Raw genomic sequence first — 24,466 nt, forward strand, 5'->3', positions numbered from 1 at the left:
ACCGATTCGAGAAATAGGCCTCTGTTTCAAGCTCATTAAAAAGACTTCATGAGGGAAAGGTGGGAATGCAATACCCTTACCAACTCTTGGAGATCACTGACCCCAAACTGCTCAAAGTGGAGAAAATGCTTTGGAGATAGTATTATGAACTTTGACTCCATTTATCTGATGTACATGAAAGCATGTAAAAATGACAAATTGTGTGATGTTCTGGAGGAACACAGGCTCAGAACTAATGAGCCTGTGAGTAAGTACACTGGAAAGGGAGTCATCAAGTATTATTTCAACAAAAAACAGTATATTGGATAAAAGTGAGAATTTTATAAGATTGTAATAGCAACAGTTCCCTGAAGTATTTACTGGAACTGATATTTAGTAGAAGTTAGAATGTTTCATCATTTATGGAAGTAACTGTAGGAAGAGACACTGTTAACATATTATATCCGTGACCACACGTCCGTATGTTCTGATATTGTTGATAATACATTAGCAGTGGTATTCTGGATAAATGCTAAGTTGACCAACAGGCCCAAAATTGACAAGCCTGTCGTTTGTCAGAATCTTCTCATGTAATATTTTTCGTGGCTTGCTGAACTTTTCCGGTATTTTGACATTCTACAGGAAACTTATCTGCTTATTCGCTATTTTCTGTACTTTTTTTTCCCACTGTGGTTTCATGTTGAAATTGGTTAAGGAGATTGCATTTTGTTGTGGAAACATTATTGAGATGACAGTCCAATAAATGGAATGCAAATCCAGACCAATGCTCTCATGCAGATTTACTTTTGGAAAGCCATCATGTTCTGTTTACTTAGAACCATATAAAACTACAGCACAGAAAACAAATTATTTGGCCCTTCTAATCTGTGCCAAAATATTTCTCTAGTCCCATTGACTTGCACCCATTCCATAACCCTTCAGGCCTCTCCCATCCATAAATTTATCCAATTTATTCTTGAAACTGAGGACTGAGCCCGCATTTACCACATCAGATGGCAGCTCATTCCAAACTTTCACCACACCGAATGAAGTTCCCCCTAAACCTTTCACCTTTCACCCTAAAGTCATGTCCTCTTCGATTTATCTCTCCCAATCTAAGTGGAAAGAACCTACTCACATTTACTCTGTCTATTCCCCTCATAATTTTGTAAACCTCTATCAAATCTCCCTTCATTATTTTATGCTTTAAGGTATAAAGTCCCAACTTGTTTAATCTTTCCCCTGTAACTCAACTCCTGAATACCCGGCAATATCCTAGTAAAGCTTCTCTCCACTTTTTCGATCTTACTGATGTCCTTCTTGTAGTTTAGTAACCAGAATTGCACACTATACTCCAAATTTGGCCTCACCAATATTTTATACAACCTCACCATAACATCTCAATTCCTGTACTCAATACTTTGATTTATGAAGGACAAGATGCTAAAAGATTCCTTTACAAATCGGTCTACCTGTAACACCACTTTCAGGGAATTGTGTATCTGTATTCCCAGATCCCTTTGTTCCTCTGCACTCCTCAGTGCCCTACTATTTACTACATATGTCATACCTTGGTTTTTCCTTCCAAAATGCATCACCTCACACTTGTCTGCACTAAATTCCATCTTCCTTTTTCTGGCCCATTTTTATCGTTGGTCCAGATCCTTCTGCAAGGTTTGAAAGCCTTCCTCACCTGTCCACAATGCCTCCAATCTCAATGTCATCAGCAAACTTGCTGATCCAATTCACCACATTATCATCCAGGTCATTGATATAGACAACGAACAGCAATGGTCCCGGCATGGATACATGAGGCACACCATAATCACAGGCCTCCAGTCTGAGAAGCAACTATCCACTACCACTCTGTTTTCTCCCACACAGCTAATTTTGAATCCAGTTTACAACCTCTCCATGGATACTTAATGCCTTAACCTTCTGAACTAACCTCCCATGTGGAAATTTGTCAAAGGATTTACTAATTTCTATGTAGTCAACATCCACAGCCTTTCCTCCATCTACTTTATTGGTAATCTCCTCAAAAAACTTTACAAGATTGGTTAAACATGACCTACCATGCACAGAGCTATGCTGACTGTCCTTAATCAGCCCATGGTTGTCCAAATACCTATATATCCTATCTCTCAGAACTCCTTCTAATAATTTACCTACTACTGACTTCAGTCTCACCAACCTATAATTTCCAGGATTACTTTTGGAGCCTTTTTTTAAACAACGGGACAACCTGAGTTACCTTCCAATCCTCTGGCACCTCACCCATGGCTCAGGACATTTTGAATATATCTGACATTTTCCCTGCAATTTCGACACTAGTCTCCCTCAAGGTCCAAGGGAATATCATATTTGACCTTTATTTGCTGAAAGGCAGCAAGAACCTTTTCCTCAATCTCCATATGTTCCTTGACACTTCTGCTTGTTTCCCTTCCTTCCTTATGCACTATGCCAGTTTCCTGAGTAAGTACTGATAGAAAAAACTGTTCAAGTTCTCCCCTATTATGTGAGGCTCCATACATAGTTGAGCACTCTGTTCCTCTAGAGGACCAATTTTGTCCTTTACTATCCTTTTACTCTTAATATGCTTGTGGAAACCCTTTGGGATTACCTTCACATTGTCTGCCAAAGCAACCTCATGTCTCCTTTTTGCCTTCCGGATCTTCTTGTGTTTTCTGTACTCTTCTAGTACCTCATTTGCTCATTGTTGTCTCTAACTTGCTCTACACTTCTCTCTTCCTCTTTATCAGATTGTTAATATCTCTTGAAAACCAAGGTTCCCTATGCCTGTGAACTTTGCCTTTAATCCTGATGGGAACATGCAAACTCTGCACTATCAAAATTTCATCTTTGAAGGCCCTCAACTTACTGAACACATCCCTGCCAGAAAACAACATCCCAATCCACTCTTCCTAGATCCTTTCCCATTTCCACAAAATTGGCCTTTGTCTAATTTAGAATCTCAACTCGAGGAACAGATGTATTTTTATCCATAATTAAAATTGAAACTAATGGCATTATGGTCACTGGACCCAAAATGTTTGCCTACACATACTTCTGTCACCTGACCGTCTAGTTCTGTCTGGTTCCCAAATAGGAGATCAAGTATTGCATCCTCTCTTGTTGGTACCTCTATCTAGATAGATATAGAAAACTTTCCTGAACACATTTGACAACTCCAAGCTATCCATCCCTTTTACAGAATGGATGTCCCAGTCAATATGTGGAAAGTTAAATTTTGCTATCTCTCTACAGATTTGCTCCTCTTATTCTCTCTGACTATTGGGTGATCTATAATACAACCCTATCAGTATGGTCACACCTTTCCCATTCCTCAGCTCCACCCATATGGCCTCTGTAGACAATCCCTCTGTGATGTTTTCCCTAACTAGCAATGCCATTCCTCCCCCTCTTATCACGTCTGAAGTAACGGAACCCCAGAACATTGAGCTGCCAGTCCTACCCCTCCCGCAACCAAGTCTCACTAATAGCAATAATGTAATCCTATATGTTAATCCATACCCTAAGATCATCTGTCTTTCCAACAATAGTTCTTGCATTGAAATAAATACACCTGAGAACATGTCTATCCCAAACAAACCTTTGATTTCTGTTCCTACATTAAGTCTTTGTATGACCTTTATCCACCTCCCACTCACTATCTACTATAACAATCAGGAGCCCATCCCCCTGCCAATCTAGTTTTTAAACCCCCCCCACCCACCCCCCCTCCCCCCCCCCCCCCACAGCAGAGCAGCACTAGCAAACCTACCTGTAAGGATGCTAGTCTCATTCCAGTTCAGGTGCAAACCGTCTGGTCGGAACAGGTCCCACCTTTCCTGGAACAGAGCCCAATTGTCCAGAAACTTGAAGCCATCCCACCTGCACCATCTCTTTATCCATGTATTTAGCTGCATTAACTTCCTATTTCTAGCCTCAGTGGAACAGGTAGCATTCCTGAGATCGCAACCCTAGTGGTCCTGTCCTTCAATTTTGCACCTAACTCTCTAAACTCTCTTTGCAGGACCTCCTCATCCTTCCTGCCCAAGTTGTGATGTTTCTTTTATTACAATAAAGAAACTTGGGTTCTTTTAAACAACTAGATTTATTAACTAAAGAAAACAGCGCTAAGACATAATGCACACAGGTCAACCTCATGTTGAGGCATCCAACAGCATTCTCAAGATGCAACATTCCCCAGATGCCACACGCTCCATTTCTGACTCCTGCTGGTGGTAGAACTTTATCACTACATCCCCTTTCCTTGATATGTTAAATTAATAACCAGCAAGTAATTCTTTCCATCCATGTGAAACAAATCATTCCCAACCTTCTGCCACGGTTCTGCTTTGCTTGATGCTTCAAACAGGTCTCACTTGAAACCATTCTGTCAATGTCAGCATTTATCCCTGGCCAATAAACAGCAATTCTGGCCCTCCTCTTGCATTTTTCAAGGTGCTCCTCATGTACCCTTTTCAGTATCTCTTGTCTCAGTGATTGAGGAATGACATTTCTGCTCTTTTCTGAGTAGAAGCCCATTGACAACATTCAGCTCAGCTCTGATGTTGTAATATGGCTGACATTCACTTCTTGACCATCATTTATTCAGATTCTTCATGACCTTCTGCAGAACAGTGTCCTTTTCTGTTTAAGCTGTGATCTGCTTGGACTTCATGTCAAATACGGGAAGAGATTCAGTGATCAGATTCACATGGATATTCACATCTATCTCTGTGGAACTCTCATTGTCATTGCCCTGGATAACACATCAGCTAACACAATGTTTCCCTGCTGCGTACACTGATTCGAAATCGTAATGTTGTTGCTTCATCATGAGACTTTTGATTCTCAGCAACATTTCACTGAGATTTTTCTTGATTATCACAATTAATGGCTTGTGGTATGTCTCTGCCACGAATGTTGGTAGACCATACACATAGCTGTAGAATTTCTTGTGTCCATAGATCAGACCTAGACACTCGTTCTCGATCTGTGCAGATCAAAATTCCGATGTTGTCATTGTCCTTGATGCATATACTACTGTCCTTTAATCTTCTCCTACAGCCTGAAGTAGTACGGCACCTATTCCATCTTTTGAAGCATCCGTACATATTTTTGTCCTTCTGGATGCATCAAAGGAAATCAAAAGCACTGGTTCTGTAGTTAGAATGGCCTTCAGTCATCCCCATTCTTCCTCATGGTTGTTTTTCCACTTGAATTCACATTTGTCCTGTAACAACTTCCTGAGGCACATTGTTTTGGAAGACAGGTTTGATATGAATTTTTGAAATTGATAATTCTCAGCATTCTCAATATTATTTTCTGTCAGTGGGTCTGGGCATCTCTAAAATGCTTTCACCTTGCTCATATCTGGCTCCACACCTGGCTGACAGTTTATCTCCCAGAAATATGATTTCCTTCACACCAAACTGACATTTTTTTCTCTGTTTAACTTTAATCCATACTTCTGGATGCGATGTAGCTCTTTCATGAGCCTCTCCTTGTGTTGCTTTTGTGGCAATCCCCATAGGATTATGTCATCCATGTGCACACGTACCCCATCATGCCTTCTATGATGTTGAACATTTCCGAAGCTAAGAAAATGCCAAAAGGCATCCTCAGACAGTATCAGTCAAACAGTGTATTAAATGTACAGTATTTTGTCCTATCATTATGCAGTTTTATTTGCCAGAAGCCTGATGTGCATCCAATTTAGTGAAAAAACTTTGCACTGACCATCTCACTTGTAATTTCATCCCTGGTTGGAATCTGATAATGTTCCCTCTAAATTGGTATTCATGTTTTTTGGGTCCATGCTCACACATAGGTCACCGTTCTTCTTTTTGACATACACCACTAAATTCAATCATTCTGAAGGCTTCTCCACTATATGTCCCTGAGTGCTGTCATTCGGATGAGTTCCTACTTGACCTTTTCTTTTGGTGGCACTGGAACCCACCTTGGGGCATTAACTACTGGCTGTGTGTCCTCCTTTAACTGTATCTTATAGGTGAATGGTAGAACTCCAAACCCCTTGAAAATGTCTGGAAATGACCATCTATGACTACTGTGTACTTGAGGTGGTGCTCTTTAACTTTCACCTTGAGTTTACATAAACCTTTCATGTCGATGCTCTGTCCATTGTAGACTTTGAGCTCGACAGGATTTGCAAGGATGTATGGCTTTATCTTCTTTGCTCTGATATCGTGCTCAAAGATCAAATTGACCTTTGCCTCATGTCCAACTTGAAAGGAATATTTATTCCATTTGTATGTAATAATATTTAGTGCATTTATCCTGTTTGCTACTGTTCACTTTGGGCACTACCATGGCCATGAAAAGTGTATCACTGAGAGCAGTTTCTTCTATAGTATGCACACTTTTACTTCTGTCTTGTTTCCCTTTGGAAAAACACTGCTTTGCATAGTGATTCCACCCTTTGCACTTATTACAAACTTTCTCGTAAACTGGGCATTGTTTTGGTGCATGTTTAGTACCACATCTTTTACAATTGAATGTCTCACCATCTTTTTGTTGTTTCCTGTATCTCATATTTTATTTGTATGTGTGTCCAGATACTGTGGCTACACTATGCCTTCATTTTCACTGGCTTTTACACTATCATCGAATTCTTTCGTATGCTGCAGAGCTAGTTCACTGATGTGGCATACCTTTGCAGTTCCAGCTAAGGTAAGCATTGTTCTCGCAGCAACATCTCTCTCACTTTCTTATGATTAATTTTGAGCACAGTTTGATCATGGATCAATGAATCTTGCACCAATCCAAAATTGCATGTTCTTGCTTTTAATTTTGTCTGGGTTTTTTTAAAAAGTAACAAAGCTGTTTGTGCAAGAGAAATGCATACCTCTCAAAGGTTTGATTTTTCTTTGAACAGTGTTTATCAAACTTCTTGATAATCTTGTCAAATTTGCACTGGTCTTCTGGCTCAGCAAAAATAAATGTGTTAAAACCTCGAGAGCTTTAGGTCCTGCCATAGTAAGTAGCAGTGCAATCTTCTGTGTATCCGGTTCGCTGTCCATTCCAGTGATTTGCAGGTATAGCATGAATCTTTGTTTAAACAACCTCTACTCATGGTTGACATTTCCAATCCATTTTACAGCATCAGGAATTTTTAAACTCTTCATATTTTCTCTGCTGATATCGACTGTTACTCATTATGCATACTCTTGGTGTTCTAGTACCATGTGAAATTTCTTTTAAATCAATAAAAAGACTTTGCTTATTTTTAAACAAATAGATTTTTTAACTAAAACAAACAGCACTAAGTCAAACACACACAGGCCAGACCTCATATGGAGGCATCCATCTTGAATCTACCCAAGATGCTACACACTGTCTCTGACTCCTCCTAGTGGTAGCACTCCAACTCTACACGTGTCATTGGTCCCTATATGGACCATGACATCTGGCTGCTCACCCTCCCTCCTGAAAATACCAAGAACTTGATCCGAAATATCTTGGACCCTGGCACCAGGGAGACAACGGACCATCTGGAATTATTGATCTCTCCCACAGAACTTCTTATCTGTCCCCCTATCAAATCCCCTCTCCTCTTTTCCCTCCTCTCTTTCTGAGCTGATGGTCTCGTCTTGGTGCCAGAGATGTGACCACTACAACTTGTCCCTGGTAGGTCGTCTCCACCCACAGTATTTAAAACAGTATACCTATTGTTGATGGAAATATCCATAGAGGTGTTCTTCTCTCTGTCTATTCCCTTTTCCTTTCCTAACAGTCACCCAGCTACCTGCCTCCTGACATTTGGGGGTGACAGTCTCCCTGAAACCAGTCTCTATCACCCTCTCTGCTTCCCAAATGCGCTGAAGTTTATCCAGCTTCATTTCCCTTACTCATTTTGTCAGGAGCTGCAGCTGGATACACCTTGTGCATGTGTAGCCCTCAGGGACAATTATGCTGTCCCAGATTCCCTACATCCTGCAACCAGAGCCCTAGCTGACTCCATTTACCTACTCCAAATATCAATCCAAGATATCGATCCATAGGCTGCCTGCCCACCCGGCGAAGGTTGCTCCACCAAAGCCTCACTCACTGCCGACCTGCGAAGGCTGTTCCTTCAAAGTCTCAATCACCACTGACCTACTGAAGGTTGTTATTTCGAAGCCTCACTCACTGCCGACCCACTGAAGGCTGCTCAGTCGTAACCTCGCGCCTGCTCAGTCGTAACCTCGCGCCTGCTCAGTCGTAACCTCGCGCCTGCTCAGTCGTAACCTCGCGCCTGCTCAGTCGTAACCTCGCGCCTGCTCAGTCGTAACCTCACACCTGCTCAGTCATAACCTCGCGCCTGCTCAGAAACTCGTTACTTGATGGCATTATGCAAATAGCTTCTAAATCTAAATGTCAAAGTATTCAGATATGCCTGATGTGCAGTTTTTGCTGTAAAAATGCAACCCTGCTTTCAAAGAACTTAAAACCAGATTAGGTCAGGACTGTCAGGCTGGGAAATGTTTTCGTCCCATAGACTGTGAGATTAAATGGTATTCTGTAACTTTAAGTCTCTTATAAATAAAACAAGCAAATTATTCTGAAATCTTTGCACATATTTATTTTGTACTATATTTTTATGTACATACTGTATGATTATTATGTGCTGTGTGAGAAATGTATGTGTGTCCACAATGGTTCAGAGAAACACAGTTTCATCTGGCTGTACGGATATAGTCAGTGATAATAAACTTGAACTTTAATACCAAAATAAATTGGTACAGATGTTTCCATGAGGATATTTCGACTCTGTAAGAGGATAGAAATTAATTAAGTAAATGGGTAAAACTTGGCAAATGGATTTTAATATGGGAAAGTGTAAAGTCATGTACTTCAGTAAAAGAAATCAAAAGACAGACTGTTGTCCAAATGGAGAGACTGCAAATGAAGGAAGTACAGAGAGATCTAGATATTATCGTGCATGAATCTCAAAAAGAATATGCAATTGTAAAATTAGCCTTTATTGCAAAAAGTTTGGAAAACTTGTATAATTGGTGAGGATGTTGGTGAGGCCAGATACGGAATACAGTGCATAGTTTTGGAGAATGTACCAGCATTATGGGCAGTCCATCATTGTTCATTCAGCTAAATCCTGGGATGAAAGAATTGTCCTATCATGAGCAGCTGAAGAAGTTTGATCTGTATTCTTTGGAGAATGATAGGATGGATGCTCCCTCCTAGTGGGAGAGTTTCAACTAGGAGATCTGGTTACAACACAAGTATGTGGTCACTTAAACTGAGGCGAATGAAAATATCTTCTCGCAGAGGATGTTAAAGTCTGGAATTTTCAACCCTGGAGGATTGTGGAGGCTAGAGCATTGGAGGTATTTTAAGAGGTAGATGCATTATTTTTTAAATTAAAGGTTTGGGAATTCAGAGTTATGGGGAATTGACATGGCAGAGGAATTGAGGCCTGGGGGCAGATCAGTCATAATTACATTAAATGGTAGTATTGAGGGGTCAAATGTCCTGCTCTTATTTTCTTGAGTTCTTGTGATTTTTCCCTCCCCATCCCCCCCCCCCCCCCCCCAATCTAAGCCCATGTGAACAAAGATCTATACAACATTTAGGCTTGATCTTGGCAAATAATGTGCCAGGCATTGATCATTTCCTTTTTTAAATATTTTTATTAATTTGAAGTGAAAACTATTACATGTATATATTGTTTATATATTAATTATATAGCTTTTATATATTAATTATATAGCTTTTATATATTAATTATATAGCTTTTATATATTAATTATATAGCTTTTATATATTGCAGTGCAGAATATGAGTCACGTATCAATTATATATTGGATCATTTCCAAGAAGATATTGTCTTCATTTCCCCTGATATTATAAATCAAGATCTTTGGAGATTTCCACTTTACCATGAACTTAAAGTGGTTTCAAGAGCATTTTAGAGGCTGGTTATTCTTTAGTGAAAATCTAGCTCCTGACTCCATAAATCCTCTGATTATCATCTTGACATGTGACATAATGTAACGCTCTAGTCATTACAGGTGATTACAACTCCAACTCAAAGTGTGATGTTATCCAGGCTATAGCAGAGTACTTAACTGTTCAACTTCTGCCACTGCAAATGCCTTCTGCTGCATGCTGTATCTAGAATATTCCCTTCAAATAAATGCATTGCATCAGACAGCAGCTCCCAGCTCGTGATTGTATGATCATAAACAACGAGAACAGTGAGCGTTTGCTAAATTGAAAGCATTGCCTCTGGTTCTAAATTCTGAACCTTTCTACTTGGTAGCTGCAGTGGTTAGAGATACATTTATCACCATTGCCTCACTGGCAATTGGGGGTGGGCAACAAGTTCTGGCTTTGCTAATAATGTGTTCAATTTGTAAAAATAAGTTTTGAAAGGAAATGATCTAAAATATTCTTATATATTGAAAATCTATTTAAGACAGCTTTAATCTTTTCAGAAATTTGGCAGCATTAGAGCAGATGTGATCGAACAGATGCGGTTTAAACAGAGACTGCGAGTCATTCAGACACTTGAAGATACAACAAAGCGCAATGTAGTGAGTACAGTAATATATTTTGCTAGGTTGCAATTGCAAATTCTGCTCAACTTTACATTAGCCTAAAAGTGACTTTATTTTTAATGTTCAGGTTCGAGCCATTGTGACAGAGACTGCATTCACAATAGATGAATTGGAAGAACTTTATGTTCTTTTTAAGGTAAGCAACTTACCTGTGAAAATGGTCTTTTTGGCTTAGTTATTAGGCCATTAAATACTTTAATAGTAGTGTATATCATTGCTCTTTATATCATGTGATGTAGTTAAAGTGCATCAAAAAAGGAAAAGCACTGCAAGCATGTATAAAGTCTTTTCAAGATGGTGATATTAAATGGTATTCTGCAGAATACCATTGACAGTGAGGTTATTTATCAAAGGCAAAATATATAGGTGCCAACCTGCTTTCCTTTTTGGTCATTGGTAATCCGAATCTACCTGGCTGCTTAATTTCAGAGCATATATCAATGTTGTAGTTCCTATTATGCTTATATAATGAACACCTTTTCATTTTTATTCCTTGCTCTAACATTTAATCTGATTTCAATCCAGTTAATTCAACCACTTTCTATAATTCATTTGTTTCTTTCACTAAGAGCATAAAACAGTTCCCTAAAGAGATTAATTTATTTTTAGTCTTCAGTTCACAATGTGCTTCTTCTAACTTGATAATAAGGCTGAAATTCTTGAGCAGTGTATATCAGACATGCCATTAATTGGGCGAAAATGAAATTAAACTCAAATAGTTCAATCAACAGATGACAGCTATGAGGAGAATGCAGAAAAGACTGATTGTTAAAATATAATATTGGGAAGTAATATTACTGTTATTTTTTGGATCAAAGTTAAAGTACATAATTTTTTAATGTGATTATTTATGTGCAACTTAATTTGAATTCCATTTAACAAGCAATAAGAACAATTGGATTTTCTATTTTTTTTTGCTGATCGTCTTTGATTAAGTTCCATATCCACAATCCCACTGGTTCTCAACCTTTTTCTTTCCACTCACATACCACTTTAAGTAATCCCTTTACCATTAGTGCTCTGTAATTAGTAAGGGATTACTTAAGGTGGTATGTGAGTGAGAAGGGAAGATTGAGAATCATTGCTCTAGATCCCATTGTTACTGAAGTATTTTGCGTGAGAAAAATTGTCATTGGCCCATTTCCTTTGGAGTTATGAAACCATGTACATAACGAGTCAATGAGGTACAATTAAAACAGTGGTTTTCAAAGTTTTTCTTTCCACTCATATAGCACCTTAAGCAATCCCTTACTAATTACAGAGCACCTATGGCATAGGGAATACATAAAGTGGTATGTGAGTGGAAGGAAAAAGACTGAGAACCACTGCACTAGAAGTTCCAGCAGATTTATTTATTTGTTTTTGTGATTTATTTTAGATTTACTAGTAATCAGCAATAAGTACTTTTTTTTTGTTTTTCAAGTTGTAATATCCAGGATTGGGCTGGAAACTCGACTTTAGCCAGAATGTAACATGTATGGTTAGCTACCCACTGCAAAATAAAGGGAATAGTTCTAATGACATTTCACGTTTATGCTCCTAATGGAGAAAGTTGCAGCAATTATTAAATAAATAATTTTTTAAGAACACTTTGTGTAACCACTTGATATGCAAAATTAATACAATTAATGTTAAAGCTGAATCCATTTGTCAATCAGGTTTTAATAATTCTATGTCTCAGGAATAATGTAAACTGCTATTCTAATAAACACTTGAAAACATTTTTAAAAGAATTTTTAAAACTTCAGCTTTCTGTTTTCCCCTGGTCTTTCTTTGTCTACTTAATGATATTATGCTATTGTTAGTAGCTATTTGGGAAAATAGGCTAAATGAAACTGGTAAATAAGAATAGTTTTAAAATTGTTGTCAGTCCTTTTTATGAAGGCTGGCAAGTTCAGGACTTTGCCACATGTAAATGAACCACTGAAGTTCCAGATTTGCTGACCAGTTCAAATTAACAAATCTGTCAGTACACTTTGCCATAAGACTTGAATGGAATCTAACAGCAGGGCATTAAGCAGTTTTTATGTAACTTTTTCTGTCCAAAGATAATGATTGGTAAAATTCACAAAATCTTTTTCATGTTCTGTGAATGGAGCAAATGTGATAGATGGAACAGTAATAGCCATCATTCCATTTGTTCTTTAGTTTCTTCTTCCATTATCTCCCTTTAAATGCTTTAAGAGCAAATTCTGAACATTTGAGCTAGCCATCTTTCTGAAAGCTAATGACAAATGTTACCTTTTTATTTTTTTAAACTTTTAAATATATCCAATAAATTTCCAAAAATGAGGGATGTACAGATATAGAATAAAAACATTTAGTAAAATTTGATGTTTGTATTCACCACTTGAAAGTTGAATGTAATGACTTTTTATGATTTTTATATTTAGGCTGAGCATCTCACAAGTTGCTACTGGGGTGGAAACAGTAATGCAACAGAGCGCCATGACCCTAGCCTGCCTTATCTTGAACAGTACCGTATTGATTTTGAACAATTCAAGGGATTGTTTGTACTGTTATTTCCATGGTCATGTGGTGCACACTCAGATATCCTGGCTAGACGCTTGTTTCGATTACTAGATGAAAATGGAGATTCTTTAATAAACTTCAAAGAATTTGTCACAGGATTAAGTAAGTAATATTTTCCATATGTCGGTGCACATGGCTTAACCATTAATAAATAAACTGAAAGGTTTCCATTGGGCATGCATGCTAAATGTTTAATAAATAACCATATAACAACACCATATAACAATTACAGCACGGAAACAGACCATTTGGCCCTTCTAGTCCGCACCAAACTAAGTACTCTCCTCTAGCCCCACCTACCTGCACCCTGCCCATAACCCTCCATTCCCCTCCCATCCATATACCTATCCAATTTTTCCTTAATTGAAAAAATTGACCCTGCTACCACTACTCCCAGAAGCTCATTCCACACAGTCACCACTCTCTGAGTAAAGAAGTTCCCCTCATGATACTTCTAAACTTTTGTCCCTTAACTCTTAACTCATGACCTCTTGTTTCAATCTCTCTTACTCTCAATGGAAAAAGCATATCCACATCAACTCTATCTATCCCTCTCATAATCTTATATACCTCTATCAAATCCCCTTTCAACCTTATATGCTCCAAAGAATAAAGGCCTAATTGTCTGAATCTTTCTTTGTAATCTAGGTGCTGAAACCCAGGTAACATTTTTGTAAATCTTCTCTGCACTCTCTCTGCCTTGTTGATATCCTTCCTATAATTCGGTGACCAGAACTGCACACAGTACTCCAAATTTGGCCTCACCAGTGCCTTGAGCAGTCTCAACATCACTTCCCAACTCCTGCATTCTATGCTTTGATTTATAAAGGCCAGCATAGTAAAAGCCTTCTTCACCACAGTATCCACATGAGATTCCATCTTCAGAAAACAATGCACAGTTATTCCTTGATCTTTCTGCTCCACTGCATTCTTCATTGCCCTCCCATTTACTATGTATGTCCTGTTTTAATTACTCCTACCAAATGAAGCACTTCACACTTAGATCAAACTATGTCCAAAAAATAATAACTCAAGGTAATGTTAAAAATTTGCATCCCTGATTTTCCTAGAGCTCCTGAGGGGAATATTCTTGATAAATTTTTTGGATTACAAACTTCTGATAAATAATATCTGTTATTTATGACAAGTTGACTGATCTAAGACACACCCCTGTAGTCCAAATTAAGAAGCAGGGTTTGAACCTTTCGCTGTCCAATGAGGTTTGGGACTCTATTTTCAAACTGATTAACACTACATCTCTGTGTGCTCACAACTGTCTGCTGCAATTCAAAGTGGGACATAGGGTCCATAAGTCTAAACTCAAATTATTTTGTTTTTACTCAGATATAAATCCTCATGTGATAAATGCAAAAATAGATGATGCTTCTTTAATCCGTATGTTCTGGGAATGCCCCAGTTTGAAAAAGTATTGGAGAGAAGTTTTTCAAACATTATTGGTGATTCTCAATTTAAAATTAGAACCAAATCCCTTAGTTGCTCTGTTCGGAATTCTTAGAGAAGATGATGATTTGCTAACTCCAATTAAATGTCGCATTTTATCTTTTACTTCATTGCTTGCTAGACATGCTATTTTGATTAAGGGGAAAGATAATGCCCCACCTATTTATGCACAATGGCTAAGGGACGTAATGTGTTTGTTTGTGAAAAAAAATTAGATATGCAATTAATGATTAAAACATTAGATTCCATTATGGTAAGAGCCCATTGATGGATTATTGGAATAATTTCTAGGTTCATTGTTAATATAGAACTTTGACACTGTATTGTCCCACTTCAGAGTGGTCGCTTTGTTTCATCAACATTAACTTTCAACCTTGTTTAGAGTCAAGGGATTTGAAAAGTTTAAATTTATTATGTCCATTATTATTATTGTGGCAGTGTTTTGAGAATTTATATGTTTGATTATTCTCGTGGTGCTTTTTTACTTTTTTTATCTGTAGCATAATCCATAAATCTACAAATTTATTTACTGAAAATCAATAAAAATATTTTAATAAGGAAAATTTGCATTAGTAATTTAAAAGCACAATGTTTGAATAATAGCACATGCAGCAGGAGGGGACATTAATTAGAGTTTCACTGAGAACTTGAGATTTTGATTCCAATATTGAAGGATAATTATTCACCTGTAATGGCAAACAGATCTGATGCTGCCTCAAGTCTGGTTACTTGTGATCACTCTGGCATGAATCTAAGGTTACAGACTAGTTTAAATACATTAAAGTTTTTAAATGCACATAATATATTACTAACCATCACTCTTAACAATCATAAGTATGTCTTTCTTGGGGTCAGGGTTGTGCAACACAGAGACCACAGTGATCTTTTTGCACATCTACACAAATTCCATTTGCCAACATTAGGTTTGCATCCATTTATGCCTGCCCTATACAAGTCTCTTTTTTTAAAATGCAATCCTCTTTATTTCTGCAATTATACTTGTCACTCTATATAATTTGAAGTAATGTCATCTGTGGATAGCTGGATAAAGTAATTTAAATAAATAGTCACTTTCTCATTTTTACACACTGTTGTTTAATTAAAATATTTTTAAAACCTTAAAACACTTCAAAATGAGTAAAAAAGACATCATTGTTAAAGCTCAGCAGTGATAATATATTTCAAATGAGCAAGTTGTCTTTTCTGAGCTATTTAATCAATTTCAGTCATTTGTTTTCATAGGTACAATGTGTCATGCAGATCTCATAGAAAAATTGAAACTGCTCTATAAAGTACACGTGCTTCCTGGTAAGATTATTGTTTACGTATATCCCAGGTATAAAAGGCACTTAATTCTCCAGCCTACACTTGTTATGTAATTATTAACCACTCAGCAATGATGACATGAGAGAGAAATTGTGTGTAAGACAATTTTAATGGGATCAAGAAAACTAAAAAAGGAGCATGGCAAGGGAAATTTGAATTAAGTGATTAGCATTAAAACATGTCCCAATCCTCTGTATTCATCATCAGGTCCATGGGGGCAGAAATTCAGGAAGATTTTTCTTCTGCAACCACTTTAGTATGTGTGATTGTACTTTTTCATTACTTTCAAGTTCATGGTTAGGTGGCTCAGCAATCTCTTGAAGATTGTTGCCTGGAACTTAAGTGGCATGTCAGGTCAGGCTTGCATTTTGTTGATGTCTTGGTGCATACTAGCATAGACTGTTGCATTTTGTGAGGAAATCAATATTGTGCAGTTGTCAATGAACTTTCCCATTTCCAACCAACTAGTTGAAGGATGGTGATTGATATATCAGTTAAGGATGGCTTGGCCTTGGACTCTGCCCTGTTGAACATCAATGAAGTTCCAATAAAGTTTGAACCTGGCATTTGTCCATGTCAATTTTGCACATTCTTTATCACTGCATGGGTTTCCCCACTCCTTCCTGTTTCCACTACAACTTTGAACTGCGGCTCCAATGTATGGAGCAAATTAGTCTTAGCAAAATCAAACTCTGCAGAGTAAGTGCTACCCTTCAATGACACTTCTCATCACATTGTAGATGACCCAAGAATAGACTGAATGGGTGTGAGTTAACTAGACTGATTTGTCCTCCTATTTGTGAACAAACATGTATGAGTGGTTTTCCCATTGTCTGGTTGAGTGATGGCAAACAATTTGTCTAAATTGCTACTCAAGAGCACAAAAGTCTTCAGTTCTCAGACCATATTCTCTGGTGCAATAACCTTTGCTGTATTTATTATTCTTAGCCAGTTCTGGATATGTATATTTAATTAGCTGAAGACTGGCTTCTGTAATGCTGGGGACCACAGGAAGAGGCTGAGATTGATCATGTGATAGACACTTCAGGTTGAAGGTGGTTGCGAGTGCTTTTATCATGTCCTTGACAATTGTGTGCTTGACCCTGCATTCATGAGAATGTTCCTCCTCTTTCTGTTATCTGTTTAATTTTCCACAATTCATGACTAGATGTGATGGGACTGCACTGCTTTGATTAGATCCTTTGGTTATTGACTCCTTAGCTCTGGCAATTGCATGATGTATTTGCTTTTTAGCACACCATGAATCCAATTAATAATGCTGGTTTAGCACCTAATTTTGTAGATACGTTTATTACTGCTTCTGACATGATTGTGGGCTCCTTATTGGACCAAGTTTTCTCCCTGGCTTGTTTGTAGTAGTAGAATAAGGTATATTCCAGGGTACAAAGTTAAAAATTGTGGTGTAATAGATTTTGCTACTAAAGGATCCAAAGGAGGTTCAATTCTGTTCCCATAGGAACCTGCTCAGTTGATGGAAGCCTCATCTTACTCCCAAAACATGATGATTAGTAAGATCAGGATAATTATCTTTGCACAAATTTAATGCAAGGCCGTGAGATTTCATGGTCTCCAACCAATATTGAGGGTTTCTAGTATTATTTGATCTCATCTGTGCACTACCTTTGGATCTGTCCTGCTAATGAACAAAGACATTTCCAGGGATTGGCATATTTAGTTGTATTATTCTTTGAGATGACCTGTTAAGTAATTGTTTAACAAGACTGTGGGGTAGTTCTCTTCCTTTGGACATTATACAATCAACTAGATCTTTTCAAAGTCGATTGGGAAGAAAGTCACTTTGCAGTTTTCAAATTTAGTGTCAGTCACTGCAGAGTTGTCAAGTTTTAGCCGTGTTGAATGTTGACAGTGGCATTTATACAATTTGATAGAATGTTTTAACGGGAGTTTTGAGCAACCTGCATTGAGCAATATTGGGCAAGGGCTGGTGTCCAAAAGGGTGCAGCCAAATTTCAGATTACTGATTTTTGTTGATCTTGCATGTACAATAGCTTTAGACTTTCTTATTATGTCTGCATACAGTAAAACAACTAAGTATTTGCTGCATATTTTGACCCAGTTGATCTTAGAAATGTTTGAAAGCATCTTGGCAGCAATGTCCAAATGCAGTTAAAGTTTCATTCATGAACTGCATTACATGCTTTGTTTGTATGCTTATAGAATTCTGCAGCAGACAGATTTTTTGGTGTCTGGGGACGAGTTAGCACAGCATAATTGGGGAAAAGGACTTCCTACCACATCTCACAAAGTGAGAGAAATGTTAACCAGTGCAAAGGGATTGAGTGGCCTGCCTTGACTGTCTCAAAAGCTTTTCTACTTGCTGTACAATAATTGGCTGGAGAACATGTTTGCCAACTGATTGTAATAAGTGGAAGTTGGGAATAAAGTATTGACAGTCGCATCAAATCAAAATTAAAAACATTAACCACAGTTGTAAATATGTGAGAAAGTTCTGGGCTGCTACCAATAGGTCTGTGCACCAATAAAATTTCCCTTTGTCTCCCAGTCCTATTCAACCTGTTTTCCACCAAGACAAATTGGTCTAAATTTCTGTCAAGTAGCTCACTGGTGTTTGTCCACTGAATATGCAAAATAAGTAGCAAGCTCTGACCTCATTGCAATGTACTGCTACATTGAGTGCTTCTGATTGTAAATAGCAGAATTACTTTTGACAGCTGACTTGAAGCTTCCCTGCTATATTTCATCTCCATACTTTATGAAAAATATTGAATTTATGAATGTCTCTTAGAAATATAAAAAGTCAAAATCTATTAGAAATTAAGAATTTCAAATATTTGTAATATTATAGGTAAGCTTAAAATAAAAAATAACATGAAAAAACAGCAAGATAATTGATTCAGTTAAATGAAAAAAAAGTTTTGAATAATTGTGTTTTTTTTAAAGAGTTGTTCCTTCTCTATTCAATTAAAATGAGCTTGTTATTTCCTGTTTGGGGTAGATTTCCAATGTTTCTTGGGTGGATAAACTACAGAAACAGGCACTACTTCACTGCTTAATTCCAAGAGGAAATGGGTGGTCCTATTTGAGACTTGTCTTGGAACATTCTAGTGTATGAATCAAACTTGTGTTTAGTTAAAGGCTACATGTCAGCAGTTTCTCACAGAACTGGTGGCATTTTAGCAGAATGTTCAATGTTTCATTACCGAAAATGTGGAAATTTTTATTTTTAAAATATTTTACAGTATCACCAATTAAACTGTACAATTATATAAGGTGCTACAATATTCAAAAAGCATTACAAATAATTCTCATGATGAGGAAATCCAGAGCACAATCATGACAGTTAAGTAAAATTTAACAACAACAAAAAGGAAAGAGGAAAAAAACCCTCAAAATCCCACATCCTCTAAGCAAGGTTGAAAGTTGACATGTTAGAATTAAGTAACACCAACTTGGAGAGGTAAAACACAGTGCCAAAATTCCAGAACAAGACATAATATCCCTTAGCCATTGTGTAGGTGCGTTTTATCTTTCCATTTAATCAAAACTGCATATCTGGCTATCAGTAATTAAAAATTGGCTTTGAATTGAATTTACATCTTGAGGTGATCCAAAAAGAGCAACTGAAGAGCAAAGTTCCAATTTTAACTTGAGAATTACCAATAATGTTTGAAAAACATCTTTCCGAAATTCTTCAGGGCTAGGGCAGGTCCAGAACATATGAACTATGGAAGCAAATGTGGAAATCTTTCAAGTTGAGTAATTTTAAATTGAGATAAACCATACATCAAACCATCAATTAATATTTCATTGTTATAAAGAAAACATTGATATTCAGAATGGTTTCTCAAAAAACAGAATGAAGATGCTTGTTCTGATTATCCTTTAGAACCATTTCTTAATGAACAAGAGGATCCTGATTCTGCATTTGAAGCCACGCAATACTTTTTTGAAGATATAACGCCTGAAACTGTTAATGGTAGGTTTTCTAGTCATCTTGTTGTCTTCTTTTTAACCCCCAAATAACTAAATCCATTGCATTGTTATCGGTCTCATTGTCTGAGATACATACAATAAAAATAATTGCAAAAAGGAGGCAGGTTGGCTATGGGTTGATCGTATGGGTTTAATTGTCAGTAATTTTACTGGATTCAAGCCATATCTTTCTAAATATTTCAGCAATAGGATTGCATTATGGGAAATGGCAGGCAAGTCTGATGAAAGTTGAACTTGTAAATGAATTCCATACACAAGTTTTCTGTTCCAGATGCCGTCCATCACGTGTAGCTCTAATTGGCAGATGTCTTGCAAACATTTTGTCAAATTTTGATATTCTGAGAAGTGGATGAAAGGCCTCTGTTATACAAATTACTGCTGCATTAGAATTGTACAGTCACTATTTAGAGCAAACAAATCTTAAAGGAAAAGGGAATTGAACACATCTATTTTTGGAAATTTGCAAGTGTTTCTGTAAATTTTAAAAGCTTTATAAATCTGTTAATATACAACTTTTGAGGGATTAGTAATAACTAAATCTTATACAGTATTTGAAAAACTGAATTGCATAAAATTATGCATCTTTCTTATTTGTCTCATTTTTGCTGAGATTGGAGAAACTCCCTCATCTGAACTGTGAGGCATTGTGAAATTGTGAAACCTTCGAGCAATTTAACTTTTATAATCTTGTAGGTCAGCCACCTTGACTACAACTGTAATTTAGCAGTAATTTTTTTTGCACATTATGTAATTCTCTCATTAAAAACCACAAAGCTTGAAATTTATAGTAGCCAAATCGTATAACTAAGAAACTCGGTGATTTCTGAGGACATTTTCCTTTAGTATCAAGCAAGCCCTGAAATTGTTTTGCATGCAAGAACAAGATATATCTGGAATGTTTTAATTCATTCATGTGCTGGATGTTGGTGCCAGTAATGAAATCTATTGTTCATTCCAAATTGCTAGTTGCCCCTGAATTGAAATAACAAGTTACTGGACATGAGTATACATTCTCAGCATGACTTCGATCTTTCAACAAATTGGTCACGTACATCAATAATGTTCATAGATGACAGAAAGTTGCATAATTTCCTTCGCCCATAGAAGCGCTCAGGCTTGACACATTGGTTAGCTTTCACTTCCTATAGATTCTGAGTGACCTTCTGAGTTTATCCAGCACAGTTCCTTCCGAACCAAAAAAACTGAACTGATACAAAATATCTTAGAATCTACTTGACCAAGATTGTTGAAAATAATATCACATTAAAATTATTCTGAACAATATTTTCACTTTTTACCTATATATAAAGTTAACCATAATTACTGAACAGTTTTATAACTGCAGTTAAGAATTTCAGTTATCTGTACATCTGTATTGTGTAAATGACAATAAACTCCCATTGAAATGATTGGTGTGCAATAAAAACAAATTTCAGTTACAGAAATTGAGTCAAGAACTAAGAATGAAACAGAAGACGGCTTTGTCACTGTAAACCTGAGGAATGAGAAAGGTAGTGAAGTGTACCAACTGTTTCCCCATAAATAGATTTTAAAGTTAACAACATTTTAAAAGTATTGTAACATTTTTAATTTTTCACAAGGATAATTATAATTTTGTCTAAAACTTTTCAAATTGAATGTAGTGTAATAAATTTAGTCTGTTAACTGTATGTGTTGTTAATCTGGATTTTACTCTGTTATAGTGGAGAAGCAGCCAAATCCACGTGATTATCGACATTATATTAGAATGTGGGCACAGGAAAAGGAGCCAAAGTTGCAGAATATCAAAAATTTGCCGAAACTGAATCAGGTAAATTAGATCTTTCTACAACTTAAACTTGCAACTAGCAAGTTAGCTTTCAAACGTGCTGATATTTAAAGCAAACTTCTTCTTAATCCATTGCAGGAGCAATTTATTGAGCTCTGTCGAACTTTATACAACATGTTCAGTGAAGATGCAAATGAGCAAGAATTGTACCATTCTACTGCAGCTGTAACTAGTTTACTTCTGGAGATTGGTGAAGTAGGAAAACAATTCATTAGTCAGGCACTCCAAGAACCAGACAGCAGTCAAGACAGTAAGAGCAGAATGCATCAGAGGAGGGACAACCAACCATTACATTATGGACAAGGGGATTCTTTCTGTACTATCCTTAATGGGATAGATGATGAAAAGGCATCTTCCAGTGAGATGCAAGAAATTAAATTGGATGACAGTTCACCAAAAGAAAATGGTATCTCTTCAGCAATGTTGATTTCAGATGATGAAACTAAAGACGATTCTTCAATGTCCTCATATTCTGTCCTGAGTGCTGGTTCTAATGACGATGAGAAGTTGCAATGTGAGGACATCACAGAGGACACAGTACTTGTGCGCAATAATAATGAAAACCCTCTTCCCAGAAGGAGTAACATAGACAAAGACTGGGCTATCACCTTTGAACAGTTTCTGGCTTCTCTTCTAACAGAGTCTGCTTTGGTGAGGTACTTCGAGAGGGCTGGGCTAGTGATGCCCAGGATTACAAATGCTAAGAATATCAGGATGATGGGAAAACAAATCACAACAGCAAATGACTGTGAGATTGCTCCAATCTCAGGATAAGGTTTTTTTTTGCTGCTTCAACATTCTACATAAAGTAATGTTCTATAAACCATATAAATTAATGAAATGTTTAGTAAACAGTGTACAGTAGTTTGAGAAAAGTTGTCTTAAATATTGTATCTTGTAAATTATAAGATGAAAATTTCCCCTCCTAAACCTGTTTTTGTCCTTTGCCATTGGACATAATGCTTTAATTTATTACCTCCCTATAGAAAACTGGAGCACCTGCACTTTTCCTTCATGCTGCTTTTTAAACTGAAGCAATTATTTTGTTTATTAATCATTTGTGACCAGTGATTCCTTGTCATTTCTGTTGTCTTGTGTCTTCTGGAACTGAAACCATTCCTAAAAATTTTCATTTTTATACTTGAGAATTGTTCGAATACACCTTGAGTTTTTTTTTAATTTTCATACTAAAATTGCTGTTTTAAATTGGTTTCTTTCTTTTTTAAAAGGATTCTGGATGTTGGCTTGACTTTTAAAATAATAGGAACAATATACAGAATAAACTTAAAATGCCAGTGTAAAAGTACTCAGACTGGTTAATTGTTGGTACGGTAAATTGATCTTGGGCATTGGGCAAAGACGACTAAGATTGTTTATACTTGAACACATTCATTGATTTTAAAATAGTCAGAAAATAATAAAGATTAAGAATTGTAATGTATAATATCCAGTCTTCAAGTTGTATCTTTGAACAGGAAGCTGGAGAGGCAGTGAGGAAAAGAGGCAACTGCAGAGACCATTCCAGGAAGGGAGAGATATAAATATCATTAAGGATTGTACACTGGGGTTTGGAAGCACAATGTTTACATAGGCCACAATAGAAAATAATCTACACAAACAGAGATAAAGAAGGAAGTAAAGAGAGCCCAAAATTACCAGATTTTCTTCAATCTAGTTTTCCAATAGCCATGGTAGAAATTGAGCTTGCCTGGCCAAAAATAATGGGTGAGATTTTGCACAATTGCGGTTACAGAGCTCCAAATGATCTCTAAGCCACTGTTCCAAGGCTACTTGGCATGCAAAGACCCAAATAACTAACTTTACTTGACTCTGGTTATCAGAGGCATTTTTTTTTTTAAATTAATAATGTTTAAATTGTAAAGACTTGATAAAACAATAGAGAAATATATATAATAAAATAAAGAAAACAAAAAATTGAGCTAAACAGTTTTTAATGAAGGTTAACCTCATTCAAATGAATAGGGCACACCGGTAATACCAGATTTTGTTGGCATGAAACTGAGACACCAGATAAGAAAGAGTATCCTGACCCTCTGTTAATGAATCTTTATAGCTCACCATTGGTTCTCTACAGAATGCTGCTTTTAACCATGCCATCATGTTGTCCATATTTAATTTGTTACACTATAATTTTTTTTCTGGAGTACTTTTGCCATTTTGGGAGAAAATGTGCATTGTTAGAATAAAAATTTCCATCTTGATATATAATGGTTGACCACACGAGTCTGTTCATTCTTGTGATTAAATGTTCATTTTAATGGTAATTCACACTAATAGAAATGGCACATAAATTAAGAAAGGAACAAGGTGCTAATAGAAGGGTGAATCCACCCCTCACACCGATGGTTCCCTAGCAGTGGGCCACAGCGTATTTCCATATGGGCCATGGAAACTTAGCAACTCACTGAGGTCAGGGTGGGTCTGCAGTCATGTCTTGCTCCTCCTGGGTGACCTTGGGTGGGATGGCAAGCAATCTGCCACTGAGGTCAATGAGGTCATCTGGCCATCTCTCAATATAAGCAGCTTGGCGCTCAGTACTCAGTCACAGTTCCTATTAGATAGATAGATTCAGACAGATTCAGAAGTGTGCATTTTCTGTCTTACTGCTTGTTCTTCACTTTAGTCAAGACTTGAGAAGCTCCTGTTTATAAGGTATTTCTCCTTTAAAATTGGATACATATTATTTCTATAATCATGGAGAATTAAAAGGACAATGTGCCCTGTGTTGTAAGGT

The 24,466-nt window shown here is 36.9% G+C and overlaps 1 protein-coding gene across 3 annotated transcripts in view; it reads left to right on the forward strand.

Annotated features, from left to right (window-relative positions):
• Positions 1–23,920, forward strand: part of tbc1d9 (TBC1 domain family, member 9 (with GRAM domain)) — a 98,928-nt gene extending 75,008 nt beyond the window's left edge. For 2 of the 3 annotated variants that reach the window (XM_069925307.1, XM_069925309.1), the window contains exons 14-21: positions 10,446–10,544; positions 10,636–10,704; positions 12,962–13,202; positions 15,804–15,869; positions 19,777–19,866; positions 21,320–21,394; positions 21,587–21,693; positions 21,790–23,920. In XM_069925307.1, coding sequence (XP_069781408.1) covers positions 10,446–10,544; positions 10,636–10,704; positions 12,962–13,202; positions 15,804–15,869; positions 19,777–19,866; positions 21,320–21,394; positions 21,587–21,693; positions 21,790–22,485 — 1,443 coding nt within the window. In that variant the 3' untranslated portion in view covers positions 22,486–23,920. The remainder of the gene's footprint in view (positions 1–10,445; positions 10,545–10,635; positions 10,705–12,961; positions 13,203–15,803; positions 15,870–19,776; positions 19,867–21,319; positions 21,395–21,586; positions 21,694–21,789) is intronic. The other variant, XM_069925308.1, reaches the window with a different exon arrangement.
• The last annotated feature ends 546 nt before the right edge of the window (positions 23,921–24,466 follow it).

This window comes from Narcine bancroftii, chromosome 3 (assembly GCF_036971445.1).
Source record: "Narcine bancroftii isolate sNarBan1 chromosome 3, sNarBan1.hap1, whole genome shotgun sequence".
NCBI lineage: Eukaryota > Metazoa > Chordata > Chondrichthyes > Torpediniformes > Narcinidae > Narcine > Narcine bancroftii.